Source organism: Onychomys torridus, chromosome 23, assembly GCF_903995425.1.
Source record: "Onychomys torridus chromosome 23, mOncTor1.1, whole genome shotgun sequence".
NCBI lineage: Eukaryota > Metazoa > Chordata > Mammalia > Rodentia > Cricetidae > Onychomys > Onychomys torridus.
Genome location: NC_050465.1, coordinates 33,783,782 through 33,809,957, shown reverse-complemented (window position 1 = coordinate 33,809,957; position 26,176 = coordinate 33,783,782). Strand labels below are relative to the sequence as shown.

The 26,176-nt window shown below is 41.7% G+C and overlaps 2 protein-coding genes across 6 annotated transcripts in view; one reads left to right on the top strand and one right to left on the bottom strand.

The window, feature by feature from the left end:
* The window catches only part of Hibch (3-hydroxyisobutyryl-CoA hydrolase), a 61,975-nt gene extending 60,103 nt beyond the window's left edge, over window positions 1-1,872 (top strand). For all 4 annotated transcript variants that reach the window (XM_036172939.1, XM_036172936.1, XM_036172938.1 and 1 more), the window contains one exon: window positions 1,413-1,872. In XM_036172939.1, coding sequence (XP_036028832.1) covers window positions 1,413-1,528 — 116 coding nt within the window. In that variant the 3' untranslated portion in view covers window positions 1,529-1,872. The remainder of the gene's footprint in view (window positions 1-1,412) is intronic.
* Window positions 1,873-3,569: 1,697 nt separating this feature from the next.
* Window positions 3,570-25,364, bottom strand: C23H2orf88 (chromosome 23 C2orf88 homolog). 2 transcript variants are annotated; one of them, XM_036172941.1, is made up of 2 exons: window positions 25,050-25,364; window positions 3,570-6,980 (listed from the first exon to the last, which is right to left on the bottom strand). In XM_036172941.1, exon 2 carries the CDS (start codon window positions 6,808-6,810, stop codon window positions 6,502-6,504), a length of 309 nt encoding a protein of 102 aa, XP_036028834.1. In that variant the 5' UTR covers window positions 6,811-6,980; window positions 25,050-25,364; the 3' UTR covers window positions 3,570-6,501. The 2 variants fall into 2 exon arrangements, with proteins under 2 accessions (XP_036028834.1, XP_036028833.1); XM_036172940.1 differs by lacking the exon at window positions 25,050-25,364 and adding an exon at window positions 24,204-25,029.
* Window positions 25,365-26,176: the final 812 nt, after the last annotated feature.

Sequence of the window (26,176 nt, the reverse complement as noted above, 5' to 3'; positions counted from 1 at the left end):
ATAATGATATGTCAGCAAATTAGGGAGATGATTTTTAAACATCCCCAAGCTTAACATCTAGGATGAAGTCTGATAAAAGCAAACCCTGCCAGCAGAGCTAAGGACTAGAAGCTCTCCGTCCTTCAGGCCGAGCTTCCTGCACAGGCAGCACGTTCTATCTCGCAGGAACACAGCACAGATTTGATTAGTGCTCACTCCTGTGTCCTTCAGTAGAATCCCAAGGAGGTAGATAAGTACCTGCCAGACACTGAAAGGGAAAGAGACTAGTGGGAAGGATGCCCCAGGACTAGTCTTTCCTTGACATTGGCTAAGAGATACAAGTTTTCAGTCGGAAGGGATCACAGCCATTTCTGATGTGTTTCCCACAGTAGACAGACTTATGCCTTCAGTATAAATTTGGCCACATAATTATAGCCTCAGCTACCTGAGACTGCCATCTCAGAACAAAACTAAGCACAGATACTTCTCCAGCATCTACATTTAATTGTGCACAAAGCTTTAACTATGCAACAAGGTATCCTTCTTCCTTGGTTCCCAGATTGCTGCTTCAACTGTACTTAATTTAAGAGTTTTTCTGAGTGTCTTATATATTTAAGGCTGAAGATATAAGCTAATGACAGAGTGCTTGCCCAGGCTACAAGAGTCTAGGCTTCAATTCTCTTCTCTCTCCCTCTCCCCCCGACACACTTTCATTCTTTGTTAAAATTATGTACATTAGGCATGGCTGATATTTGCTACCATAACCATGCTTTTTTAACTGTTTACAATTGTAGTTCCACATGTACTTGTGAGGAACAATATGGAGCTCCTGTGTACCCTCCATCCAGGCTCCTGAATGGCATGTGTGTCACTGAGTGCATTAACCCCAGAAAATAGGCATTCTCTTTTTATTTTCTTAAGCATTCACACTTAGAATCCTATGGCATATGCTGCGGGTATGCTGACTGATGTCTGTAATGAGGTACAAGTAGAAAGACTCTGTGGTTACCTGATGGTGGTCTGATTTTTTTTTTTTTTTTTTTTATTTCAAAGCTATCTATACAGGATTTGGTAAAATGGCAGCATCTACATTTAATTATGTATATAGTCTCCTTTCCTTTACCTCAAGTAACTAATTTTTCCTCTCAAAGCCAGGTTAGAAGCCTGGGCCCTCTCCTCCACTGCCTCCCCTCCCATCTGCACCAGTGCTGGATTTAGCTGTCTGTAATATGGAAATTTCATTTGTAATTCTGAGGACGGAAGAGGAATGTTTAAGCTGCCAGATTAGTTCACTGGGTTTTATTAAAAGCATAAACCTTGCAGGAAAATGTGCTCTAGAAATATATGCCTAGTAAGACACAGTTATCAGTTGAGTAGTTAAATATGATAATGGCAGAAAAGGATGTGCTAATGTCTCTACCTTCTTTTGACAGTTCTCATTGACAAAGACCAGAGTCCAAAGTGGAAACCAGCCAAGTTACAGGAAGTTACCGATGAAGATCTGAATGGCTATTTTCGATCTCTAGGAAGCAGGGATTTGAAACTCTGAGGTGACCAGACAGACCCCAAGGTTTATTTTGGAGCAAGGGTCAGCAGACAGACAGAGGCTAGGTCTGGCATCCTGCCCATTTTCATCTAGGCTGCAAGCTGGAAATTCTTTCCTCACTTTTGAATTGTTGGAAAAGAAATTAAAAGACTAACATTTTATACAGTGGTTACCTGAAGTTTAAACACCAGTGTTGATGATGTTTCATGGTACAACAGTTAGCTGAGGTTCAGACAACTGTGTATAGAACTCTGCTGCAGATAGCTGTACTTGTTATCTGTGGCTGCTGGAAGTGGCCATCTGTGGTGGTTTGAAAGAAAATGGCCCACATAGGCAGTGGCACTATTAGGAGGTGTGCCTTTGTTGGAGGAAGTGTGTCACTGTGGGGGTGGGCTTTGAGGTCTCCTGTGTTCAAGCCACACCTTCTGCTGCCTGTGGATCAAGATGTAAAACTCTCAGCTCCTTCTCCAGCACCATGTCTGCCTTGTCCTGCAATGATAATAATGGACTAAACCTCTGAACTCTAAGCTAGCCCCAATGAAATATTTTCCTTTATAAGAGTGGCCATGGTCATGGTGTCTCTTCATAGCAATAGAAACACTAGGACACCATGACATATACTGTATGACCTGCAATGCCTTAAGTGTCTACTGTGATCTTTTCATCAGAAATGGTTTGCTGGGCCCTGGTTTAAAAGATGGGAAATTCTCAAGAGCTCTAGAGAGTCTTGAGTTACTGTCTCTCATTAAAATTGTAACTTTGGTTTTGGTAGTTTATATGTGAATTAATAAATTATGTATATATTATCAAAAATAAAGACCTTGAAATTTGGAGGGGGTATGCTAATTCCTTATAAACATTTCTTTAAAAAAAATGTGAATGAGGCCAGGTGGTGGTGGCCCATGTCTTTAATCCCAGCACTCGGGAGGCAGAGCCAAGCGGACCTCTGTGAGTTCGAGGCCAGCCTGGTCTACAGAGCCAGATCTAGGACAAGCACCAAAACTACACAGAGAAACCCTGTGTCAACCCTCCCCCCCCCAAAAAAAAATGTGAGTGAATATAAAACAACACTGTAGCAGAAGAGTTACTTTAAACAGGAAAAATCTCCTTCAAAAAGAGAAGGTTGCATGAAGTTCCATCTCCAGAATGCTAACTCAGCCTCAGCCTTCCCTGGGTCATCAGAACATACCTCCTTAGTAGAAATGAAATCATTATTCTTATTATTTGCAGTATTTGCTCACCTGGAAAAAAATGAGGAATTAAGAAACTCCAGTCTCTAAGACAGACACACCCTTGCTTTTTATAAGTTATATCCAACTTTTATATGAAAAGTTAAAAGCAATTTAAAATAGAAATATTTTTAGTAATTGAAAGTTGAATTTTTAAAATACTTTTGTGTGTTTGCATATTTTGCCTGCAGAGCCATAAGAGGGCATTGGATCCCTGGGTCCTGGAGGTAAGGACGATGATGAGTAGCCTGTGGGCGCTGGGAACTGAACCCTGGTCCTCTGGAAGAGCAGCCAGTGCTCTAAACTACGGAACCATCTCTCCAGCCCCTGACAGATTTAAGTCAGAATAATTTTATATTAGAGTCAGCTAATCATTTATTTTGTAACTTGTTATAATTTCTCCTTCATCCCAGGCTCCTGAAGAACTAGGAGAATGTAAGGTAAGAACAAAGCCAACAGAACTGAAAAGAGCATCAGGCTCAGGCCTGCACCTTCCCACAGAGGCGGCGGCTCCAGCCCAGAGGTCACTGCTGTACATTTCCTCAGCTCTTAACCTTTTTATTGTGAAGGACCTTTCCTCCAAACAGTTCAGAACACAAAACATGTCTGAAATAATACCAGAGTATTGACCATGTTTGACATTTATGTTCTTAAAGCTCCAAAATTAGACCTTAATAACCCAAGAGCTTGTCTGTGTAAGTGTGCTTTCATTCACTTTGTACATATTAGCAATGCAGAATAGAAGTCTTTATGTAAAACATCAGTGGACCACACCAAAAAGTATTTGCTTCAATTAAATAAGTACTGACAGCTAATTGCAATTGGATTTTTATTATAGTTACAAAATTTTTTTCACAAAAATATTTGGGGGAAAAATATCACTTCAGAGTCAACTCCTACAGTGAAGGGAATTTACTAACAAAACTTGAGTTTTGTAAATAAAGTGACAGCTAATTCTTTAGAGCTAGTTTTTATGGCTCCAGGGAAGAAACAATATGGCTTGCTGGGTCATTTCACATAGATACTGTATCTGTATAGACATTATGCATACATTACTGCTTCTTGACATCATTCATACATGTCTAACTTCTGATTTCTAAAACAATACAATGTAGAAGTGTACTCGGTTCCATCTGAACAAATGCCATCAGTGGTTTAGTAGCAGGTGCATATCTCGCAATTTCTGTGCATTTATTTTTCATGCTTATGAGACAGTTTGATACAAATTCCTTTGGGCTTAAGATCATCATGTTTGTCCCTTTCAGAATTGTGCTTTAAGTAATAATAACCATAGGTAGTTTGCAAAGAACTGATAAGGCAACAAAGATGGGAGAATTCTAGGATCAAAGGCCTGTCATCAAAAGGCAACAGTACCAAAGAGATAACAGGAAGGAACAGTGGCATTTTGAGACTCTCAGTAAATCAAGAATTGGCACATTGATTTCCTCCCCAGATCTGTGTCTGCAGTCACCACTGGAAGGCCGTGTGCTGACAGCAGTCCCTCGGCCCTTCCACTGATGGTGCACATGTCCCTGCCCAGTGGCTAATGAGTCATCTGCCTTCTGTTTATGAGTCCCCCCTTCTCAGCAGCCATCTCCTCCTTAATGAAAGACTTCAAATGAGGAGCAGCTGTTAATATAATGTTACTATAAAGGCATGAAAGAAGACTGATTCCTTTTCAGAGATATCTTGTTAAGTCCAGACTAGATCCTGATAACTCTCCAGTGTAGTATGAAATTTGTTCAATCCTCTTTGTCACACATGGTTTATCCACTTACTACATAAGCCTTGTGGTCCTGTGTTCATGGGCTGACATACAGTTCTCATAGATTTCAAAGACAGGTCTCTTAGAAGATGAATATATGTCATGAAAGCCTAACTCAGGGTGAGGGCACAGTGCTTGCTTCATGATAAAACTGCTCATCATAGTTGCTGAAAGGGGATGGCAGTGGGAAGCCGACCTCTGGCTGGATGTGGACCTGGCAGGCACTCCGGCTCCTCCCTTGGGGATCAACATGGGACAAAGAAGTCTAAAGTTGAAATATATAACCCAAACCCACTTGCCTTTTCCCTGTAGCAACTGTTTTTGGGTTCTGACTGACATACGTATTATTTTATATACTTAATTATATATTTTAAATAACAAGAAACCTTGCAACAGGCATCCTTATATGAGAAACCAAATGAGTGAAAAACTCATGACCTAAGCTTTTGCCTGAATCATTAGTACAGGCGTTGAAAAACTGTGCTGCTTTATGAACTAGAGATTGTACTTATGGAAAGTACCCTGGCACTGGGACTTATACGCAGGTCGTCGTAGGAACAAGAGTAGTTGCTTGTATCTCTGCAAGCTGATGGATTACAAGTGTAGTAGGGTACTGTGATTCCCAGGGCTTAGTGAGATTAGCAGAATGATCAGGTGTCTGAAAGCAAACTGAAAGATGGCCTGTTGCTCCTTTTAACAACCTCTTTGTTCCTAAAACTTGGAGAATTCATACTATTTGGCTTGGATTTCAACATACTACTGTTAAAACTAGAGACAGTGTTTCTTGCTATTGACAAAGTCAAGTACCTATTTATCTCATTAATGATACTAAAAGCCTTTCTCCAATGGTTTTTGATTTCAAGGATGCTGATAAACCATATCACTGAAGGGCTGGTGTAGATCTTGTTAAACTCGGTGGTAATTGTAGACACTCAGCTCCACATTTCTACTGACTTCATCCTAAGTCTTCTGTTACTATTGAGCTTTATACAGTTGAGTTCTTTAAAAAATAAAGTGTATACTCTGATAGTTTTTAAAATAACTAATTTGTAACATTTCTATAATATATGGCTAAGATTGCCATATATTCCACACAGGTGCTCCCTTTGGGAGAGTGTTCTGTTCTGCTTTGTAGTGTAGGATAATCACCGCCCCCCAGTCTGCTCCTCCACCAGCATTGCAGGGAGGCTTCACCCTTGTTTAGTCATGGCATGGCTTGAGCTGTCACCATGCAGATGAGGCATCTGTCATTTTGAGATTTACTGGATAAAAGGTACCAGAGAGCTGCTTATTTCAATGACATAAGCTTATGTCACGACTTCTGTAAACCATCATTTAAAGATGGCTGTAATGTGCAAAGTTTAAATCATCCAGTGACAGCTGTGACCCTGAGGTCCAGGGTGGTGGTTACATTTTTCACCTACAAATTAAACTTCCTAGTAAGAGCAACATTCAAGGCAGCCCTCTTCACTAGTGGTTCTCTAATTGTAGGTTATAAGTGTCAGTAAGTGGGCAGTCCCTGACATGAATGGTTTTGACAAATGGACAGGCTGTGGGTCACTATGGCTAGAGTTCCATTCCTTGTCAAGGCATCTTGAGGAAACCCCTTTTCATGTTCTGGGCTTATTTTTGGTATAGATTAACAGAAATAGTCATTTTAAAGTCAATCCCTTAAAATAACCATTTGGAACTTGGGCACTTTTTATTAAGCATTTTCTTTGGTGATGCCGTTACTGCCTCAGGAAGAGCATGCTATGGCAGACATCTGGGTGCCACAAGACCTCTGTCCATCCTGTGTCCCAAATTTGTGATCAAGCAGATATACATTGATGTTAACTAGAACTGCTTAAAATTCTATTTCATCATATGCATCCCTACACTAATATTATCATAGACATGGTTTTACATTCAGTTGCAGTTTCAAAACTTATTTCATGTATTTAAACTAGCACCGACTACATCCGGAGCACAGCAAAATGTCATCACCCAGTAGTGATGTCAGAGCCCTCACTCTCAATGTATGGGATGTTGTAGTACTTGATGTTTTCACATGCCCACTGCTGCAAGGCGTCCTGCACGATTTCCTTGGCCAGACGCTCTGCGAATTCAAGGACCATAGGACTGGGCTCTGGGAATTTCTTCACTTCCCCTTCGGCTTGAGTTTTATCTGGAGAAGGGGTCCTATGTTGACAGCTACCATCTGGCATAAAGGCTTCTTCACTCTCATTAAGCCTGTCGATGTCTAACGTGGTAGGAAATGGGAATGTTTGCTTTGACTTCATGCAGCCCATGATGTAGAACTCTGGTGGGCTGAAGGCAAGCTGTGTTCATTAAGACAACTTCAACAGCATCTTTGGGAAACGATGCAGGATTGTTGACAGGATGTTGACCAGGCTTCCTCTCCGGCCACTTTGGCAACCACAGGTCCCTTTCGGTACTCTTCTTCACGTCTTGTGTTTACCTGTCAAGAGAAGGGGGTTTTCACTGTGAGGTTCTGTATGACGTGGTAATGTGGAAGCCCTTGGTTCCCTGAACGAAAGGTGGGGTTCACAACCAACAACCTTATCAGCCAAATCGCAGAAATCACTCAATGGGAATGACAGAACACTCATCAAACATTTTTTTTTGAGCTCTTGAAAATTTTGTAAAAGTAAATGAAGTAAAACTTTACACTAACAAGTGATCATTCTTGGACTGAATTCCAACCACATGCTTTTTTTCTTCTTTATTCTTTCACAATTTTGTACATGTATAATGTACTTTGATCTTATTCTCCTGGTTACTCTCTTATTCCATACACATACCATCAAACCACCAGATCCCTCCCAAGTTAACGCTTTTTTCCTGTTTTCTGTTGCTGTTTCTCTCTTCCCTCTCTTGCTCTGCTGCCCTCCATGGGTGGGTGGGTGTCCCAATAGCATTTCATTAGGCAACTTTAAAGTCAATCCTTTAAATAACCATTTGAAATTTACACACTTTTATTCACCATTTTATTTGGTGACGCCATCTTTGAGCAGCATATGTACTCCTGTATGAATGGGCATTCACATCGTGAGCACTGCTGTCTAGGAACCCACTGCTGAAGACAAATGGAAATAGCAAGGCTTCCCCCTGATTGAGTATGGATAGATGTTAGCAGTGTGCACAGAAAGTATCCCACCTGATGCCAGCTGTTCTGTACATGTATCTGCCATTTCTTCATTCCCCACTGCCACACATCCAAAGCTGTGCAGGCTGTGACAGCCACTACTGTGTCCAAAAGGTTAAAAAACAGAAACATAACAAAACAAAGCATGTTTCTATAAAGAAAGTTTACCAGGACACAGCTCATTTGTTTATGTATTATGTGTGGTTGGTTTTTTGCTAACAATGGAAAGACTGGATAGTTAAGATAGATGGTGCCCACGGAGTCTAAAATGATTACTCTTTGGTCCCTGGCAGGAAGTGTTTGCTGATTTCTGAACCTTACTGTTAGGAAAAATAAAGCAAAGTGTGCTCCTGCCACCGACCCCATGAGCTCACACATCCAAGACTGCTGTTCAAATCAGACTTTGTTCCCTGGCCAGATTTACAACTTAGAGTGAGAAGAGAATGATATCTCTGTGTGCTCTGGACAACACAGACATCCAGGAGCCACCTTTTTTTTTCTTCTGAATTAAATATTCCCTATGAAGTTATTTTAAAGGTTTCTTATGCCAGATTACCCTCACCTTACTCTTACTGGTGTTTAAACATGAAGTAGGCTGTATTCTGTGACACGTCTTTGCATCTTAAGTGGGTGTGGTTGAATGAATTGTCTTAAGATGGGACTGTAGGGTTTGTATAAATGACTATGTTAGTTACAGCCACATGTGAGCACAGATGAAGTCGACAATTCATGTCCACAGTATCTGATTAGACTTTATAAGGAACTCTAAAATGTCATAATGAAGGTTAATCTTTCTGAGACCACTAATCCCCAGAAAGTAAAAACTAGTATATGTCTGTCCACTTTTAATAGTTTGTAGTCAAAGAAGTCTAGAAAAGTTAACCTTTGCTGAACTTACTGCTATATGTTTTTCTTTAAATATCTGATTTTTCTCTTAATGCTACTCCCAATCCCTACCACTAAGTAAGGATGACAAGGGGTATAAAAAGGAATTCCAGGCTTCTGTTCTTAAATTTATTTTTATTTTGTATGCCCTGCTTCATGTTCCAGATTTTAGAGAGGTATTTCAAAGGGGGATATGGAGTGTGTTGAGCATCTGTCTTGAATGCTTTGCTGAGCTCACTGAAACCTTGGTTACACATCTCTAACATAGAGCATATAATTACTTACCACAAAATCTACTTTGGACTGAGAGGTGATATGGTCACTGGACAAAATTAACATGGAAATGATTAGAGTACTTTGTTATGAATAAAGGTAAAAGTAGGTTTATCCAGTGGCCCCACCCTCTAGCTACTGTCCACTTCCAGCCATGCCAAAGCACCTTGTGCTCTGGTCTTGCCTGGTAAGTCTGCTCTCTTATCTCTATGCCTCCTGTACTCAACACCACTCCCCAGATGGAGCTCTGGGCTCATACCCAGTGCTCTTACCCTTCTGAGGAGCCCCACCTGCACTCCCCCAAGCTCCAGGTTTGGGCCAGGATGCACCTGCCTAGCAACCTCTATCTGCCAGACCTTATCCTATCACCCCACTCTAAAGCTACCTTCCAGGTCTAGCCTGACCAGCACACCCTGGGCTCTAGTCTAGCCTGGTGAGTCCACAAACCACCTGCATTCACTTCAATCTGCAGATGGAGCGCAGTCCCACATCCAGTGCTCTAGCCCAGTCTGAGAAGCCCTTCCCACACCTTTCCAACCTCCAGGCCAGGGGAACCACATGTCCTATATGCATCCCAGTCTGCTGTATCCACATCAAGCATACAACCAACAAGAACAATACCTACATGCATAGGCCTCATCAGAAAAACAAAATATGAAAGGACAAAACTGTCTCCTCTAAAATCAGTCATTTAAAATGTTCTCTAGGAAGAATCACCTTGCTGAACAGATCTTAAAAGAACAAGAATAGACTTCATCAAAGACTTCAAGGAGCTTAAAGAAAACAAAAACAGCTCAATGAACTGAAAAAAAAGAACATAAAGAGAAAAATTGTGTTGAGTGATACCAAACAACAACAACAACAAAAACACAAAAATAAAGCTGAAATGACAAAGACAATCTAGGATTTGAAAAGGAAATTCAATAAAGAGAAGCATTGGAAAGACTCAAACTGAAATGAAGACAGAATTGGAAAATGCAGTATCCCAATTAGAAAACTCAGAGGAAGGCCGCTCAAATAGAATGGTTTAAGTAGAAAGAAGATAGAATATCAGGTACTGAAGACAAAGGAATTAGACCATACAGGAAAAGAATATGAAAAAAATTAAACACAGGAAAATAACATGCAGAACTGTAGGATACAATGATAAGACCACATTGTCTAATTAAAGGCATAGATGAGAAAGAAGAATCCCAAGTCAATGCCATTCACCAGCCCTTAAGCAAGAATATAAATATAGACTTCCTTAAACTAAGGAAAGACATACCCTTACAGATACAAGGAACATACAGAACACTAAAGAGACAAGACCAGAAAAGAAGCTACTCATGAGATACCACATCTAAACCACTAAATGTGCACACAGGAGTGTTGAAAGGTACAAGAGAAAAAGCACATGTTACATACAAAGGCAAACCCACCAGAACAACAGCTGGTTTCTCACTGGAAACTTTGTAAGACAGAGGAGCCTGAAGGAATGCATTCTAAAGCTCTAAAAGGCCATGATGGCGGCCTTAACCACTGTACCTAGGAAAACAAGTTAACAAAATGGTAAGAGGAAAAAAACTTTCATGATACAAACAGCCTGAAAACTTCATGTCTACCAAAATGTTTCTATAGCATACTGGAAGCAGTACTTCAACTGAAAAGAGGAGGACGTGTGGCCAAGACTCTAAAAGGAAAATAAATGAAGCTATAATTAATGAAATACAAAGCATGACTAAGAAACAGCAAAAACCAAAACAAAACAATTACTGCAGTTTACACACCTTTGAATAACAACTTTAAAAATTAATGGACTCAACTTTCCAATACAAAAGACATAGGCTAGGTGAGTGGATTAAGAAACAAAACCTATCTTTCTGTTATCCACAGGAGGCTTCATTTTAGGCACCACTTTAAATTGAAAGGATGGAAAAAAGTATTCCAAGCAAATGGGACCAAAAGGAAGCAGGAGTTGCCATCTACATATTTGACAAAATTAAACTTCAAACTAAAGCTAAATAGGAGAGACAAAGAAGGGTCCTTCATTCCTAATCTAGGCAACAATTAACCAAGATAATATTGCAATACTAAACATACATGTCCCAAACTCTGGGGCACCCAATTTCATAAAAAGCATACTCCTGGAATTAAAGATATATTAATACCAACTCAATAGTAGTAGGTAATTTCAATAATTCACTTTCTTCAATAGATATCTCACCTGGACAAAAATTAGAGGAGATCTCAGATATTTTACATCAAATGGACCTAATAGATATCTACAGAATATTCCACTCAAACATCAAAAAATATTCAGCAGCTCATTGAAGCTTCTCTAAAATAGATCACATCCTAGCATGCAAAACATAAATTCAGAAAAATTGAGATAATTTCATGTGTCATTTTTTACCATTATGCAATAAAACTTAAAACTGGTTGCAAACAAATTTAAGTGTAAAACTCGTGGAGATTAAGCAACTCATTAGTGGACAATGAACTGGCCAAAAAAAAAAGAAAAGAAAAGAAATCAAGATAAAATTTTAAAAGTTATGGAACTGAATGAAAATGAAAACACAAGAATACCTCTGGAATACATTAAAAAAAAAAAACCAATTCTTCAAGGATCATTTATGGCTCATTGTGCTTACATTCAAAACAAAACCAGAAGGGGCACAAATAAATTATTTAGAATTTAGAAGAACAAAAGACAAACTCAAATCCAGTAGACAGCAAGAAATAAAAGCCAAAGCAGAAATCAATGAAACAAAAACATCAATATAAAGAATGAGTCTAAGACCTGGTTCTTTGAAACGATAAACAAGATTGCCCTACTCTTGGCTCAACTAACCAAAAGAAAGAAAAAAGGGTCCAAACTAATGGAAATGAACAAGGAAACATTTACAACAGACACTAAAAAAAATTCAGAATATTGTAAGGGAATACTTTTAAAACCTGCTGGCCGGGCGGTGGTGGCACACACCTTCAATCCCAGCACTCAGGAGGCAGAGCCAGGCAGATCTTTGTGAGTTCAAGGCCACCCTGGTCTCTAAAGTGAGTTCCAGGAAAGGCCCAAAGCTATACAGAAAAACCTGTTTCTCGAAAAAGGAAAAAACAAACAAACAAACAAAAAAAAAACAAAACAAAACAAACAAAAAAAAACAACCAAACAAAAAAACCCTGCATTCCATCAAGTTGGAAAATGTAAAAGAAACATGAATTCTATATACATCGAAATACCAAGTTAAACCAAAAAGAGATCAACAATGCAAACATAACAAATGAATTAAAAGCAGATCTCTATCCAACTTCAACTTTCAAATATCTATAGCCAATATTTAAATTTTAAAAAAGAAAAAGAAAAACAGAAGGAACACTTCCAGACTCCTTCTATGAAGCAAATATTAATTACTCCAATACAGGTAAAGAAACACATACACACACACACACACACACACACACACACACACACACACACCCACCCCAAAAAAACCCTGAAGACCAGTTTCTCTAATGAACACATAAAAAAATCAATAAAATAATTGTGACTAGGATACAGGCACATGTCCAAAAGATCACCCACTATGCAGGGTCAAGTTGACTTTATCCCAGAGATGCAGGGATGATTCAATGTACCTAAGTCAATAAATGTAATAAATCATATAAGTGGGCTTAGAATCATACAATCTCAATAGATACAGGAAACATAAACCTTAGAGAAAAATCCAACATACTTTCATGATAGAAATCCCTGAGAGACTAGGAGTGGAGGAAACATACCTCGACACAATAAAAGATACATATGACAAACCACAGTCAACATCATCCCAAATAGAGAAATACTCAGTCCCATTAAAATCAAGAAGAAAATATTGTTGTCCATTCTTCCTCAATCTAGTGCTTAAAGTACTAGCTGGATAGTACAGCAAGGGATAGCAATGGGAAAGGAATAAATTATCCTTATTTGCAGATGATATATTATCCACAAGAGGCCCCATATATTCCACCAGAAAACTTCTAGAAACAATCAACAATTTCAGCAAAGTGATAGGATACAAAATCAATTTACAAAAAGCTTGTAGCACCTTTAGCTACACCTCCAAAAAATTTCTTGAGAAAGAGATCATGGGGACACTCCCATTTACAATAGCCTCAAAGACAATAAAGTATCTTGGAATAAATCTAACCAAGGAGGTAAAGGATTTCTACCATAAACTTCAAATCTCTGAAGACATTACAAAAGACCTCACATGTTCATGGGTTATTAGAATTAATATTGTGAAAATGACCATCCTACCAAAGGTGATCTAGATTCAATGCAGTCCCAGTCAAAATATGTATAACAGTCTTCATGGAAATAAAAAGCATCCAAAAAATTCATACAGAACCAGAAAAGACCCCAGCTAGCCAAAGCAATCTTGACCAAAACTAACAGTGCTAGAAAGCAATTTACCATTCCAGATTTCAAGATATATTATTGAACTGTAGTAATAAAAACAGCATGGTACTAGCACAAAAGAATACATATAGACCAATGTACAAAACAGAAGACCCAAACATGGGTGCATATACCTACAGCCATCTAATATTTGACAAAGAGGCCAACATACACCGGAGTGAAGGCAGCAGCATCGATAAATTGTGTTTGGAAAACTGTATATTCACATACAGAAGAATTAAATCTATCGCTTGCATAAAATTCAGCTTCAAGTGAATCAAATACCTCAATTTGAAACCTGAAATGCTAAAGCTGTTAGAAGAAAACATAGGTATTACCATGCAAGATTTAAGTGTAGGAAAGGACTTACTGAGTAGGGCTCCATTTGCCCAGGAATTAAGGTCAACTGTTGACAAGCAGGACCACATAAAACGACAGAGCTTAGCATAGCTAAGGAAGCAGTTGAGTGGAGAGAAAAGCCATGGAGTGGGAGAGAATCTTTGCCAGCCACGCATCTGATAGGGTTAGTGGCAGAGCAGAGAAAGTAGTCCAAGCACAGAAAGAAAGAAATGACCCATTTGAAAAAGAGGCCTGGGACTTGAAATCAAAAGAAGCAATAACAAGAACAAGACTTGGCAAAGGTCTTAAGGAACTGGACAGCATGTGGCTTAGACTTCTGAGCTATGGCTGTAGACAGTGCTTATGCCCACTCCCCCAGTGCCATATTGGCATTTAATCTCTCACATAGCAGTATTTAAAGTGGACTCTGGGAAATAGTATTAGTGTGACCTTATAAAGAAACCCCAATTTCCCACCCTTCACTGCCATGATGCCTTGAGAGGATGCAGCATCTATGAATCAGGGCCCCTTGATTCCAGACTCTGCTAGTGTCTGAGCTGAACTGGACTTTCCAGCACGCAACCGACCATAAGGCGTGTTTCTTCTGTTGTTTGTAAGCAGTCTATGCTATTTGAACAGACTGAAACACGTGCACAGCATATGTCGCGAGCACTCACTTCTGTGATTATGGCACAGAAACAGCCTCAGGCAACACATAAATAAGTGAGAAAGTCACATTCCAAGAAGACTTCAATTCCAAAAAGATGAAGCCAGCATGGGAAAAATAGAAGTAGTCTCACTTTAAGAATAAAATTGCCATCTAAACAAAGATGACATAATCCAGACTCCATTCAAAGTATTAACAATATGCAACATCCAGCAAAAAAAAGATTATAAGTCGTGCAGAGAAATGAGAAAATGACCTACAGTCAAGAAAAAAGAGATTTTTTTTGTCCTATTAGGGTTTCTATTGCTATGATGAAACACCATAATCAAAAGCAAGTTGGAGAGGAAAGGGTTTGTTTAGCTTACACTTGAACATTGTAGTCCATTACTGAAGTCATGACAGGAACTCAACCAGGGCAGGAGCCTGGAGGCAGGAGCTGATGCAGATGATGCCATGGAAGGGTGATGCTTATTGGCTGGCTCATCATGGCTTGCTCAGTCTGCTTTCTTATAAACCCAGGACCACCAGCCCAGGGCTGGAACCACACACAATGAATGAGCTGGGCCCTCCCCCATCAATTACTAACTAATAAAATGCCTTATGCTCAAAACAGAGCATCCACTAAGAAGATAATTCAGTACCATTCAGTATCCAAGCTGTGAATTACTTGCCTTAGACTCAGAAGATAGGAAAAGGGGAGTAAGCATAGAAGACAAAAAAACAGAACAGAACAAAACAAAAAAAATACAAGTGAAAGTGAGCCAGGCCTGGTGATACTTGTACTCTTGGCTACTCAGGAGGCAGAGGCAAAATGATGCTGAGTTTTCATCCTGCTTAGGAAGGTTACACCATGTCTTTAAAAGGTCACATACTGTGTGACCTCCATGGTAGACTAATATATGAGCAGTTCCACTTCCAGCACCACAAATTCAAAAGGACAGGTACAACACAAAGAACAGATAGATGACCACCTTCCATTAAAAAACAAAAAACTCAGAGGAAAATAGACTAAAATTCCTAACTACAAACAAATTAAGTTAGTCAGAAAATAAAATCCTTGGCCTTCTGAATGCAGTGTGACTGACTGATGCACGGATGAACTCACCGAGACTGTGGCAGCATTCACAGGGCCTGCATAGCTCTGTACCAGACAGGATCTCAGCGCTGAGAGAAGAGGACGCAAGCTCCCATCTATAACCAAATCCAATATCTCCAATGGATAACCATCACCAATGAAAAATTAGTGTTCTCCAAATAAATCAATTAATAAATAAAAATAAGTAAATGATTAGTAGATAAATGAAACACACACTGAGCAAATATAGCCAACTGTTTTTGGGTCAAAGCAGGAAAGTGGAGAAAGCACTCTTCAGCAATGCTCTGAGAAATGAATGTACACATGCAAAGAAAAAATAAGATGACCTCAAAATGGTCTATAGACTTAAAACCTAACACTTCTACAGCACAACACACACACTCCAAATAAACAAAAGAACAACACAAATTCACCTATATAAAACTTCACGTCTGGTGGTGACCTTTTATAGGTATAATGCCAAAGGCATGACCCATAAAGAAAGATCTGGCTTCACTAGAATTAAAAGCTCTGCTCTTTAAGAGACACTTTGACAAAATGAGAAGACTGGGTACCGGCGTGGAGAAAACACTGAAAAAGCTTTAATAAGAACTATAATCCAGGGGCTGGAGAGATGGTTCAGTGGTTAAGAGCACAGGCTGCTCTTCTAGAGGTCCTGAGTTCAATTCCCAGCACCCACATGGTGGCTCACAACCATCTATAGGATCTGATGCCCTTTTCTGGCCTGCAGGTATATATGCAAAGCATTTATACATAAAATACAAATAAATAAAAAATTAAAGGAAAACTATAATCCGAATATACAAAGAACTCTAAAAACTCAATAATAAAAGTGAAGAATCTGATAAAAATGTACAGAATATCACCTCACCGAGGAAGACACAGAAGGTGGCTAAGCTTTTAAGAAAATCATCATCATATGGCATGAGGGAATTACATGCTGGAACAGCACTGAGGTACAGCATAACCCAATAGAATAGTGAACAGTCCAAGCCACCAATGGAGTGGAATGAGGGACAGAATCTTGTGCATCGAAGGCGATAAAACAAAGTGCTACAGTCACTTGGAAGACAGTTTAGTCCCTTCTCACATACCGAGCATGCTCTTTCTACACAAGCCAACAATTTCACTGCTTGGCATCCGCCCACATAAAATTCTACACTCTAGTGTCTTTTTCATAACTGCTAAAACTTAAAAACAGCCAGGACAGCTTTCAGTTGATGAGTGGATATGCTGTGGTACAGCTAGGTAATGGGACAGTACTCAGCATTAAAAAGAAATGAGTTGACAAGCCAGCCTGAGAGGACTATGTACTATAGGACTCCATGACATTTTGAAAGGCAAAGCTATGGAGACAGAAAAAAGACAGGGTTACAGGAGTTACGGAAGTGGGTAGGATGGACAGGTGGACACAGATAACATTGGAGGCAGGAAAGTATTTTATATGTTGTTATAATGATGGATATACATGATTATACATGTGTTACAAAACAAGAATTACATAAAACCAAGAGTGAACCCTAATATAAAGTGTTCGTGGGGTGCTGACCGTCTGGGGAGCTGAGTAAATGAACATATTCAGGATGTCTGAGGACTCTGCACGTCCTGATCAATTATTCTGTGAACCGGAAACATCTTTTAGAAATACTAACTATATTCTGTCTATAAGAGGTACAGTTTAAACATAAATATGTATGTGACTGACAGCTTGAAAAATACATGACGAACCATAACTTGGCAAAACTAAAAGGAGAAATAAGCCACAGCATAGTTGGGGGATTTGTATTGCTTAACCAAAAGTGGATAGAATATTCAGAGACAAAATGAAGACTACATTTTAAACATGATCTAGCCTGAGTCAACTAAGCGAGACTAGCTCCCTCTCCCCCCTGCCCCCAGGGTACTCTTGAGCAGGGAGAAATAAGGAATATGTAGATAGAAATATAGAGGAGAGAGACAGAAACACAGGACAGCTTCGGGAGGGCCTGGGTCCAAACCCATCAGCCCTTCTGTCTCTACTAAAGGGCTTTTAAAAGAACGCCAAGGGGTGGGCAAAAGACCTCCCCCAGCACAGCCAAGTGCAGACCATCCCAGACACCTGGTGACCTTGCACGTGGTCAGGCCATCCCCTAATGCAGCCCTGCTGGGTAAAGCAAGCTCAGATCTCGCTAGGAAGCTTTTGTGGGCTCCCACAGTCAACCATCACTGACAGAACAGAGACTCAGCAATGAGGACATTCCTGTCATGTGCTCAAGGGACATTCACAGAGTGGACTGAGTATGGGAGAGTCCAACAGATTTCAAGGCTTGAAATTCTACAGAATCTATTTCCCAGTTGCCCTGATATTAAAATTTTTAAAATAATAAAATATCTAGAAAAGTCCCAAATATTTGGGAACTAACCATTGTTACGTCATCCCTGGGGTGAAGAGGAGATTGTAAAGGAATTCCATATATTTCCACCTCAATAAAAGCTACAATATAATAAGATTCTGAAGTGAATCTTTAAATGTAAAAGAAATGATTTAGATTTGAATCCTTGTAACAACAACAAAGTTCAAATTAGTCACACAGTTCTCACCTTAAGCTAAAAATAAACCAAGGCAGCCAGTGCTGTTTGTTTTAAATGATCTGATAGAAAGTACTCAGCACAGTGGCAGGTGCCTTTCATTTCACAACTCACAAAACAGAGCAGGGTCCAGAGTTTGAAGCTGTCAGGGGCTACATACAGGAAAAGTTATCTAAAAAAAAAATAATAATTTAAAAAACACAACTCAGCTGGGAATGGTCACAAGAGCCTTTAATCGCAGCATTTGGGAGGGAGAAGTAGTCTAATCTCTGTGAGTTCAAGGCCAGCCTAGTCTACACAGCAAGTTCCAGAATAGCCAGGGCTGTTACACCGAGAAGCCCTGCCTCTAAAAAACAAACAAAGAAACCACAACTCAAATCTGTCAGGTAGACAAACCGGCAGAGAACAGCAGAAAGCCCACCTTAAACTCTAGATTGAGTTTATGGTTGGTTCATTTTATATCACATTCTAAACCTTTCACAATTTTCTATGACACTATCTGATTCGTGTTCTGGCTTTAAAATGGGCTCTGCTTTGAATTAATACAAATCTACACACACACACACACACACACACACACACACACACACACACACACACACACAGAGAGAGAGAGAGAGAGAGAGAGAGAGAGAGAGAGAGAGAGAGAGAGAGAGAGTACTAGGTAGCTGTTCCAGCTTTGACCTGGAAGTACTACCCCCCAGTGAGGTTTCCTGTAACCATCACACCTACCTATGACCTACTCCAGAGGCGGAGCTGAGACAGGAGCCCTTAAGACCCAAGATCCGGATGTGCCGGCCCTCTTGGTTCCTGGAGATCCTGGATGCTGGATATAGACCAAGCAGAGTTCTCCAGAGAACCCAGATGGACTGCGTCTCAGCTCTCCTGTAACCAACCCCTTTACTTGTTTTAAGTTACCCCAAAATAAACTTCCTTCTAACTGTGTGGAGTTGCCTTAATAAATCCCCCATTACACACACACACACACACACACACACACACACACACACACACACCTTATACATATATATTTATGCAGTATCAGTTTCAATGTAAATAAACTTAATAAAATGCTAATTCATTAAAAAACATACTTGAAGGAGCCATGCAAGCACAAGGCCTCAAGTTCAATTCCCAGTACCACACACTTAACAATAAAGGGGGAGGTAAAGGTGCATGCAGACTCCTGGCACTGGGGTGAGAGAGACAGACTCCTGGGGCTTGCTGGCCAGCCGGTCCAGTTGAACTTGTGAGCTCCAGGCTCAGTGAGAAACTGTTTCAAACAATAAGATGGGAAGTGACTGGAGAAGAGACCCAGTGTCTATGTCTGGCACATGTACACACACACACACACACACACACACACACACACACACACCTTCCCACACACACAGAGGCATACAGAATACCTAAGTTACTTTTTAAAAATATGTCACTGAGTTTGTAACTGCATATTTGACATTCTTTGTCCTCTAATAATGTATCTAAATATTCTGTTGTCTTTTTTTCTTTTTCTTTTCTTTTCTTTTCTTTTTTTTTTTCTTTGATCTGAGGATCAAACCCAGGGTCTTGTGCTTGCCAGGCAAGCACTCTACCACTGAGCCACTGAGCTAAATCCCCAACCCTCGGTTGTCTCTTTTTGTAAAGGATCCATAAAAACTAAGTATTAAATGGGGTCTCCACTCTGGGAACACTGAGAATCACTCACTTGGACTATAAATTTACAAGAGGATCAAATGTTTGTTAAACAAACAGACTCCACTCAATGTTCCTCTTTACCAAAACGCAAAAGCTAGAAAGTGCATAAATAAAGTCTTGATCTCTCTGAAAGTCATCACGAGAACACTACATAGTTTCCTCATCCGGCTCAAGGGACACATACAGCTGTCTCCTGAGACGACTCCTGTGCGCTCACACTTGAGGCCAGTTTCAGTGCAAGGAAGAGGAAATGGCATTGTTTGAGACTTTTGTGAGCCTGATCCTTAGAAACCAGGTAGTTTGGTTTTATGTGGAAACAAACAAGGCTCTACCATAAACATAATGAAAATCAAGTGAGGGCTTCTGTGTGAAGGTTCTAGAACTGCCTTGGAACAGAGCTGTTCTGTGTCAGTCTCCTACCTTCTTTCTCTGGAGTGTCTCCTAAACCTAGGAACATCAAATTATTCGTTAAGTGATGTACATATTAAGATTATAATTATGAAGGACTTATAATACAAGATTGTCAGCAGTGATTCTGGAGTTGGAAGTTGGAATTGGGATGTGTGTCTTTCATCAGCTGTGAAAAGTTCTCTCATGTTCTCGTTATCCGAGCAGTGTTGTCTCCCTTAGCCCTTGCAGGCTTTACCTGGCCACTCACTGATGAGGACAGATATGGAACTTGGGCCTGTCTTACTTCCTCCAGCACTATAAATATGTCCCAGGGCAAAGAGAGACATAGCTTCTCAACAATTAGTTAAGAAAAATGATCTAGACCCTCAGACCCAACGCTAAGGCTCATTGTATCACAGGTGTTGCATATACATGTGATTAAGTTCATTTTAAATCACAATGCCTCTTAGCAGTTGATTCTCAAGCACTAGTCACTGACATTGGACAGCAAAAGAACTCTGTTTCCTCCCTCTAAATTCCATTTAGGCATTATGTTACACAGTGAAACCAATTCAGATACTTCAGAACAAGTAGGAGGTGCAAATAAGAGAATTAAGTGCTGAGCACTAAATTAACTTCCTGCAGCAGTATATCTAATTCTGAACCCTGAAAAGCCGCATTACTCTTCCGCAGAGACACAAGAGAACTCAAAGTTCAAGTGCACTTAGACTGTAGGTCAGAGACCGAGAACTCAGAAACTTTTTGCTATTTAGAGTTTAAGAATTCTTTCACGATGCATACTCTGTACTTCTCTCCCAAGGAGTCATCACATCTGCTGCCTGTGGCTGAAGGGACAGTGTTCGGGGGAGGAAGGGTTCACTGAGCGTATTTAAAAGCTCTAGATCTCTCATGTGAGGGCATCTCCTCTTCTTTAGTGCTGAACTATTTTCAGCATCCATGTCCACCCCTGTCTTCTAGTCCTTCCTTAACTTGAAACGACTCATCTCCTTATCTGCACCCAGCACGCTCTCCACACTTCCTTCCTTCCACCAAAGGCTATCTTCAAGGATGGGGAAGCGCCATCTCCTTTCTACAGACTTCCCAGAATTCCCCCGACCCTTCTCTAAAATCCTCACGCACTGGTGTCTAGACTATTAAGTTTGTAAGTGATGTCTCCTGGTGAGAATATTCCTCATGGAGAGCAGTCGTTTTTCTTTTCCTTGGCACAGAACATTTCCAGGGTTCAAAGCACACAACAAATGTTTATTAAAGTGTGGTTGCTCACCAGAAACCCACGTCTTCAGTGTGTTAGATGCTGGGCACAAGCAGTGGCTTTGACACTACTCTCTTTGTTCAGACTATTCATACACAAAGGCTGCTGCAGAGTTGGAGTGTTGGCCCCAGGTTAATGTTTACAATGTTCTGATGAAGATACCCCCATGGAGGATGTACACCTCTACTTCACAGGACTCCATGGCATCCCTGTATCTTTGCCATCTAGCTTCATGGACCTGTTTACCTCCAGCCCCTTGTGAAAAATGTGTGATTTCCCTGCCCTTCACTTTAAGAAATAATTTTTTTTTTTTTTCCCGAGACAGGGTTTCTTGTAGCTTTGGAGTCTGTCCTGGACTAGCTATGTAGAACAGGCTGGCCTCAAACTCAGAGATCCACCTGCCTCTGTCTCCCGAGTGCTGGGATTACAGGCATGCGCCACCACTGCCCAGCCAAGAAATAATTCTTAAAATATAGTGTTTCCATACCATATGCTATCTAGAGTTATGTACTATTGTCGGAACTTTGACCTTATCCGCATTATGATAGCCCCAATTTGGTGCATATTGTTCATTGTGCATTTGCTATGGAACATAGGCACGAGTTAACAGAATCCTAGAATCCAAAGGCAGATGGTGTGTTAATCAATTAGAGAAGGAAAGTGACTGTCTTCCTGCCTTATTAGCGTCAAGCTGGAAAGGATAGAAGATGAAAGAACTGAGGGGCAAGCTGAAGAGGTAAACTACCCAAGCCTTCCCATTCAGAACACTCAGACTCTCACACCCAAGAGAACCTGGAGTTGGGAGCATAGGAATGTCCTGGGAAGCTCCCAAAAGCCTATGGAATGTCTCAAGAAGCTAGAGTCACTTACACAACTCTGTCCCAATGTTAATTTATAATACTGAAATACAGGGAAAAAGTGAATTCGGATTTCCGAGCTCTGTCGACTGGTTTGACTTAAATTTCCAGTAAAACTAAAGATGTGAGCAGGGGCAGCGGTCTGTATTTCTAGGAGTGGGGGCTGACTGCTTACTTCAGGAGTAAAACCCAGAGTCTGTTTTAAGTAAGGCACTTGATTAGACTTCCCTTTCATGAAATCCTACAGAAAAGACCAACAAACTACAACAGTTTAAGTGCCAAATTCACCTATATGGCTCACTAATATCTACTTGGACCAACTAGATTCCAGCCACCATTGTGCTTGGCTTTTTCAGTACTTTGAAGTTCAGCAATCACCCTGAACGTGGATGGCAATAACCTCATTTTACTGACCTATCAAGGACTATGTACCATCCCTCAGGCTTCTATCTGCGCAGCATTTCTACCATCCCTCAGGCTCCTAACTGTGCAGCCTTCAGCAAAAAAGGGTCTGTGCTGGGCATTCTCAGTGACAAGTAAATTCCTCAGATGTAAAGAATTGACCCAATGGATGTCAGAATCAAAGTCGAAATATATCTGTTAAAGTGGAAACTAGAGGTTTAAAGTAACATGAACCAAGAGAGGGAGAGTTCCACTCAAGAAGCACCAAGCTGCCCCATTTAAAGATGAATGAAGTCCGCCTGCCAACAAATAAGGATTCTGTGACGGTTTCAGTCAGCCAGAGCGTTTCCTTTACGCTAGAAAGTCATATTCTGGCTGCTCAAAATAGACTGATGTGTTTAACTCAGTTTTGGTTACTCATTAAAGGAAAGTGTGCCCTGTCTTCTGAGCACCTGTATGTGCTCCGTGGATTAACCATTCCATCCTCACAGCAACCAGCAGAACAGATGAAAACCAGCTCTGTCACTTCAAACCTTTCATTTCTTTATTGCTTTCTCCTTTCTTTCTCTCTCTTTTCTTTCCTTTCTTCTTTCTTTTCTTTTCTGGGGGTGAGCAAGAGGGACTACAGATGAAAATTTTAGATTTCCTTTGTAACAAAAAGAATTCTTACATGTAACCTCAGAAGTTGGGAGGTTGTTGGCTAGGGCAGGACCAATGAGACACAGTGTAAACACAGCCTTGCTGACAGAAACAGGATGTTACCTCCAAACACAGGGAGCTTCCCGGCACTGAAGTGGCCAATCAAAACCTGGCCTCTGTCAGAAGTGGGGTGTGAACAGTATATTGAAACTGACTGGCGTATAGACATGAGATTAAAGTACCCTCCTGTTAGCTGATTATGCTCCTAACGTTATTTAAAAAAGAAAGAAAAGGTAAAATCTGAAGTTGCTATTTTTTCTCCATGCCTAAGTAACCTTATTCCCCATCTATATACACAGGATAGCTAGATCAGGAACTATAAACAACCCCATTCGAAGGAAAAACAGATTACCCACCTGCTGATGTTGACTTGTGTTTTGCAATAACAGAAGTAGACTCTTTAAATTTCACCTAAGAATTAAGAATCTCCATCTGATATATACAGGCAGCAGTTTATGTGGCTATTCACTGGTTTACGGTGTTCTATGACCTCCAATAAAGGATGGGAGGGTTTGGAGACAGAAACTACCAGCTTCTCAGAGCCTTCTCTAGTGGCCGAGGACCCCACCCGCCATTCTTTCCCTCCTTTCTCATTTGCATCGTTTCCCCTCAAGACTCAGCCTCCCACGGCTTCCAAGAGTACAGCCACCAATACTCACTCGGCTCATCATGTGCCACTCCGCTCAAACCTGACAGGTTGGCATGCGCATGTTTTGTCCTTTACCTGAAAGCTTTCATTCACTCTTCAGGTGGGAAGGGAACCTGCCTCTCACAATGAAACACTTTAATTTGAGGGCTCAGAGGGCGGAGCTAAGGGCAGAGAGGGACCTAGGATGTGAGGACGTAACCAGGACAGCTGGCTGTGAAGTGTTAGATAGGATTAACTCCTGCAACTCCAGCTTTCCTGGGCTGGAAAGTCAAAAGGTCACCGCAACGGAGCTGGGCACCCCCTCCCAGATGTTCACTCACCCTACACAGCGGCGGGGCAGCTGCGCAGGCATCGTAGGTCTGCACTGCCTCGGCGTGGGTGCTCGGCGGCGGGCGTCATGCTCCTGCCCGCAGCCCGGGCTCCCGGGACCGGTGCCGCTCGGGGAGGGCGCAGCTCCGGGAGGGCGCTGGGAGCCGCAGCCTGAAAGGGTGCAGCGTGGCCGGGCTGCAGGGACAGCGTCTCCGCCGTCTCGCAAACGCCCGCTGGGTCAAGCTAGGAGGGCCAGCGTCCTTCGGCCGTGCTCCGGGCTCCTCCTCCTGCAGCCCGGCCGCCCGCCTTCACTGCTCGAGGGTTCGCGGCCCGCGCCCGGCCCGTGGTACCCTGCAGGTGGAGCCAGGGGAAGCTCGGCTACGGAGCGCGCCCTGAGCGTTGGCACCGCCAGGGGCTGCTCCACCCAGCGCCGAGTCCCAGGCACAGCCAGAGGGATCCAAAGGGCTGGGCCACCGCCAGTCCCCGGCACGCTATCCACGCGGCACCTCCTCCCCAGCGCGATCTAGACCACCAAGTGGGAAAGCTAAGTGAGCTGGCCGCTTCTTTCTCCAGCCTCACCTCCCCGGAGCCACCTGGGCTGCGACATCACCTGATATCCGTCCGCGTGGGAGCAGGCGCGGCTAGCCGGGTGCTGCAGCTGGCGCCGGCTCCGCAGGTGACCTCCTGCTCCCCGACTCCGGCCCTCCCCGCGAAGGCTCCCGGCTCTGGAGCCGGCTTAGCAGTCAAACCCGCTTTGGCTCCAAGGACCACACCTCGCAGCTCTGCCCCGCAGACTCCGCCCGACCAAGTACTCGGCACTGCGAACATGCAGAGCTAAAGTGCACCGGAGTACTTACAGATTTGAGAATGCATCCCGTCTTGCACTTTTTTGTCCTTCCATACACACCATCGACAAGCTTGTTTCTCAAAACAAAACCTGAAAGACCATTTTCTTACTCTTTAGAGAAGCAGGGGCCTCCAAACATGGCCATTATTCAGTGAGACCTCGCTGTCACTGGTTCCATGTGATGCCTGCATCTGTCTGCGTGATTCCCAGGCAATAGAAACAGCCCCAAGAGAATGACAAAAGAGCCATTATTTCATCCTGTTCTACAGTGGATTGTCAATGCAAAATTCATGCCCCAAGGGACCTCAGTGATAACTCTTTTGGCTCATTCACATTACAGATGAAGATGCTGAGGCTCAATCCTGCCTTAAGAATTGGGGAGGATACAGAAATAGGTGATTCCTGGGAGTCCACAAGCCAGCCAATCCAAAGGGTGAACTTCAGGTGTCCATGAGAGACCCTATCTCAAGGGAACAAGGTCGAGAGGAGTTACAGACACCACCCAAGGGCCTCCTCTGGCCCCTGCATGCACACACTTTTGCCCCCCTCCCTCCCCCACAAGCCTGAAGCCTATAGGCTAATACTAGCCGGCTCTTTGAAACTCCAGTTCAGTAAAGAATCAACTCAGAACAGAGGGGTTGGGAAAGTCCTACCAGATCTAGCTCAGCTTCGAGTGAATCAGGCGGTTTTTAGTTTTTGTTCTGTGTAAATCAGCTAAGGTAATATTGACCTGCAAATACTGCCATTCCAACGTATATTTTGTCACTTAATGTGACTAATGGTATCAGACAGAGTGGGAATATTATTAAATTGATTTGTTTGATAAGCAAATTTTAATGTATAAAATTGATTGTATCTAGATGGTGCATGTATTCACATCACACACATTTCAGCTAAATAATTATGAAAGAATGCAAGGTTCTACCTTAGGGCTTAACTCCTGGGTTATTTGCTTGCCCCTGTCTTTCTCTGCTTTAAGGCTCAGTCAACCTGTTGCTCTCACTCTACAAGATTGCTAGGTAGGCCTCACCCTGAGTGATGAGTGTTGGTCCTTGATGGGCTCCAGGAGAGAAGAGAAAGAAAACTGTGATTATACACGCTAGTTACCAGGGCAGAAGAAGAAAATGGATGAGGATG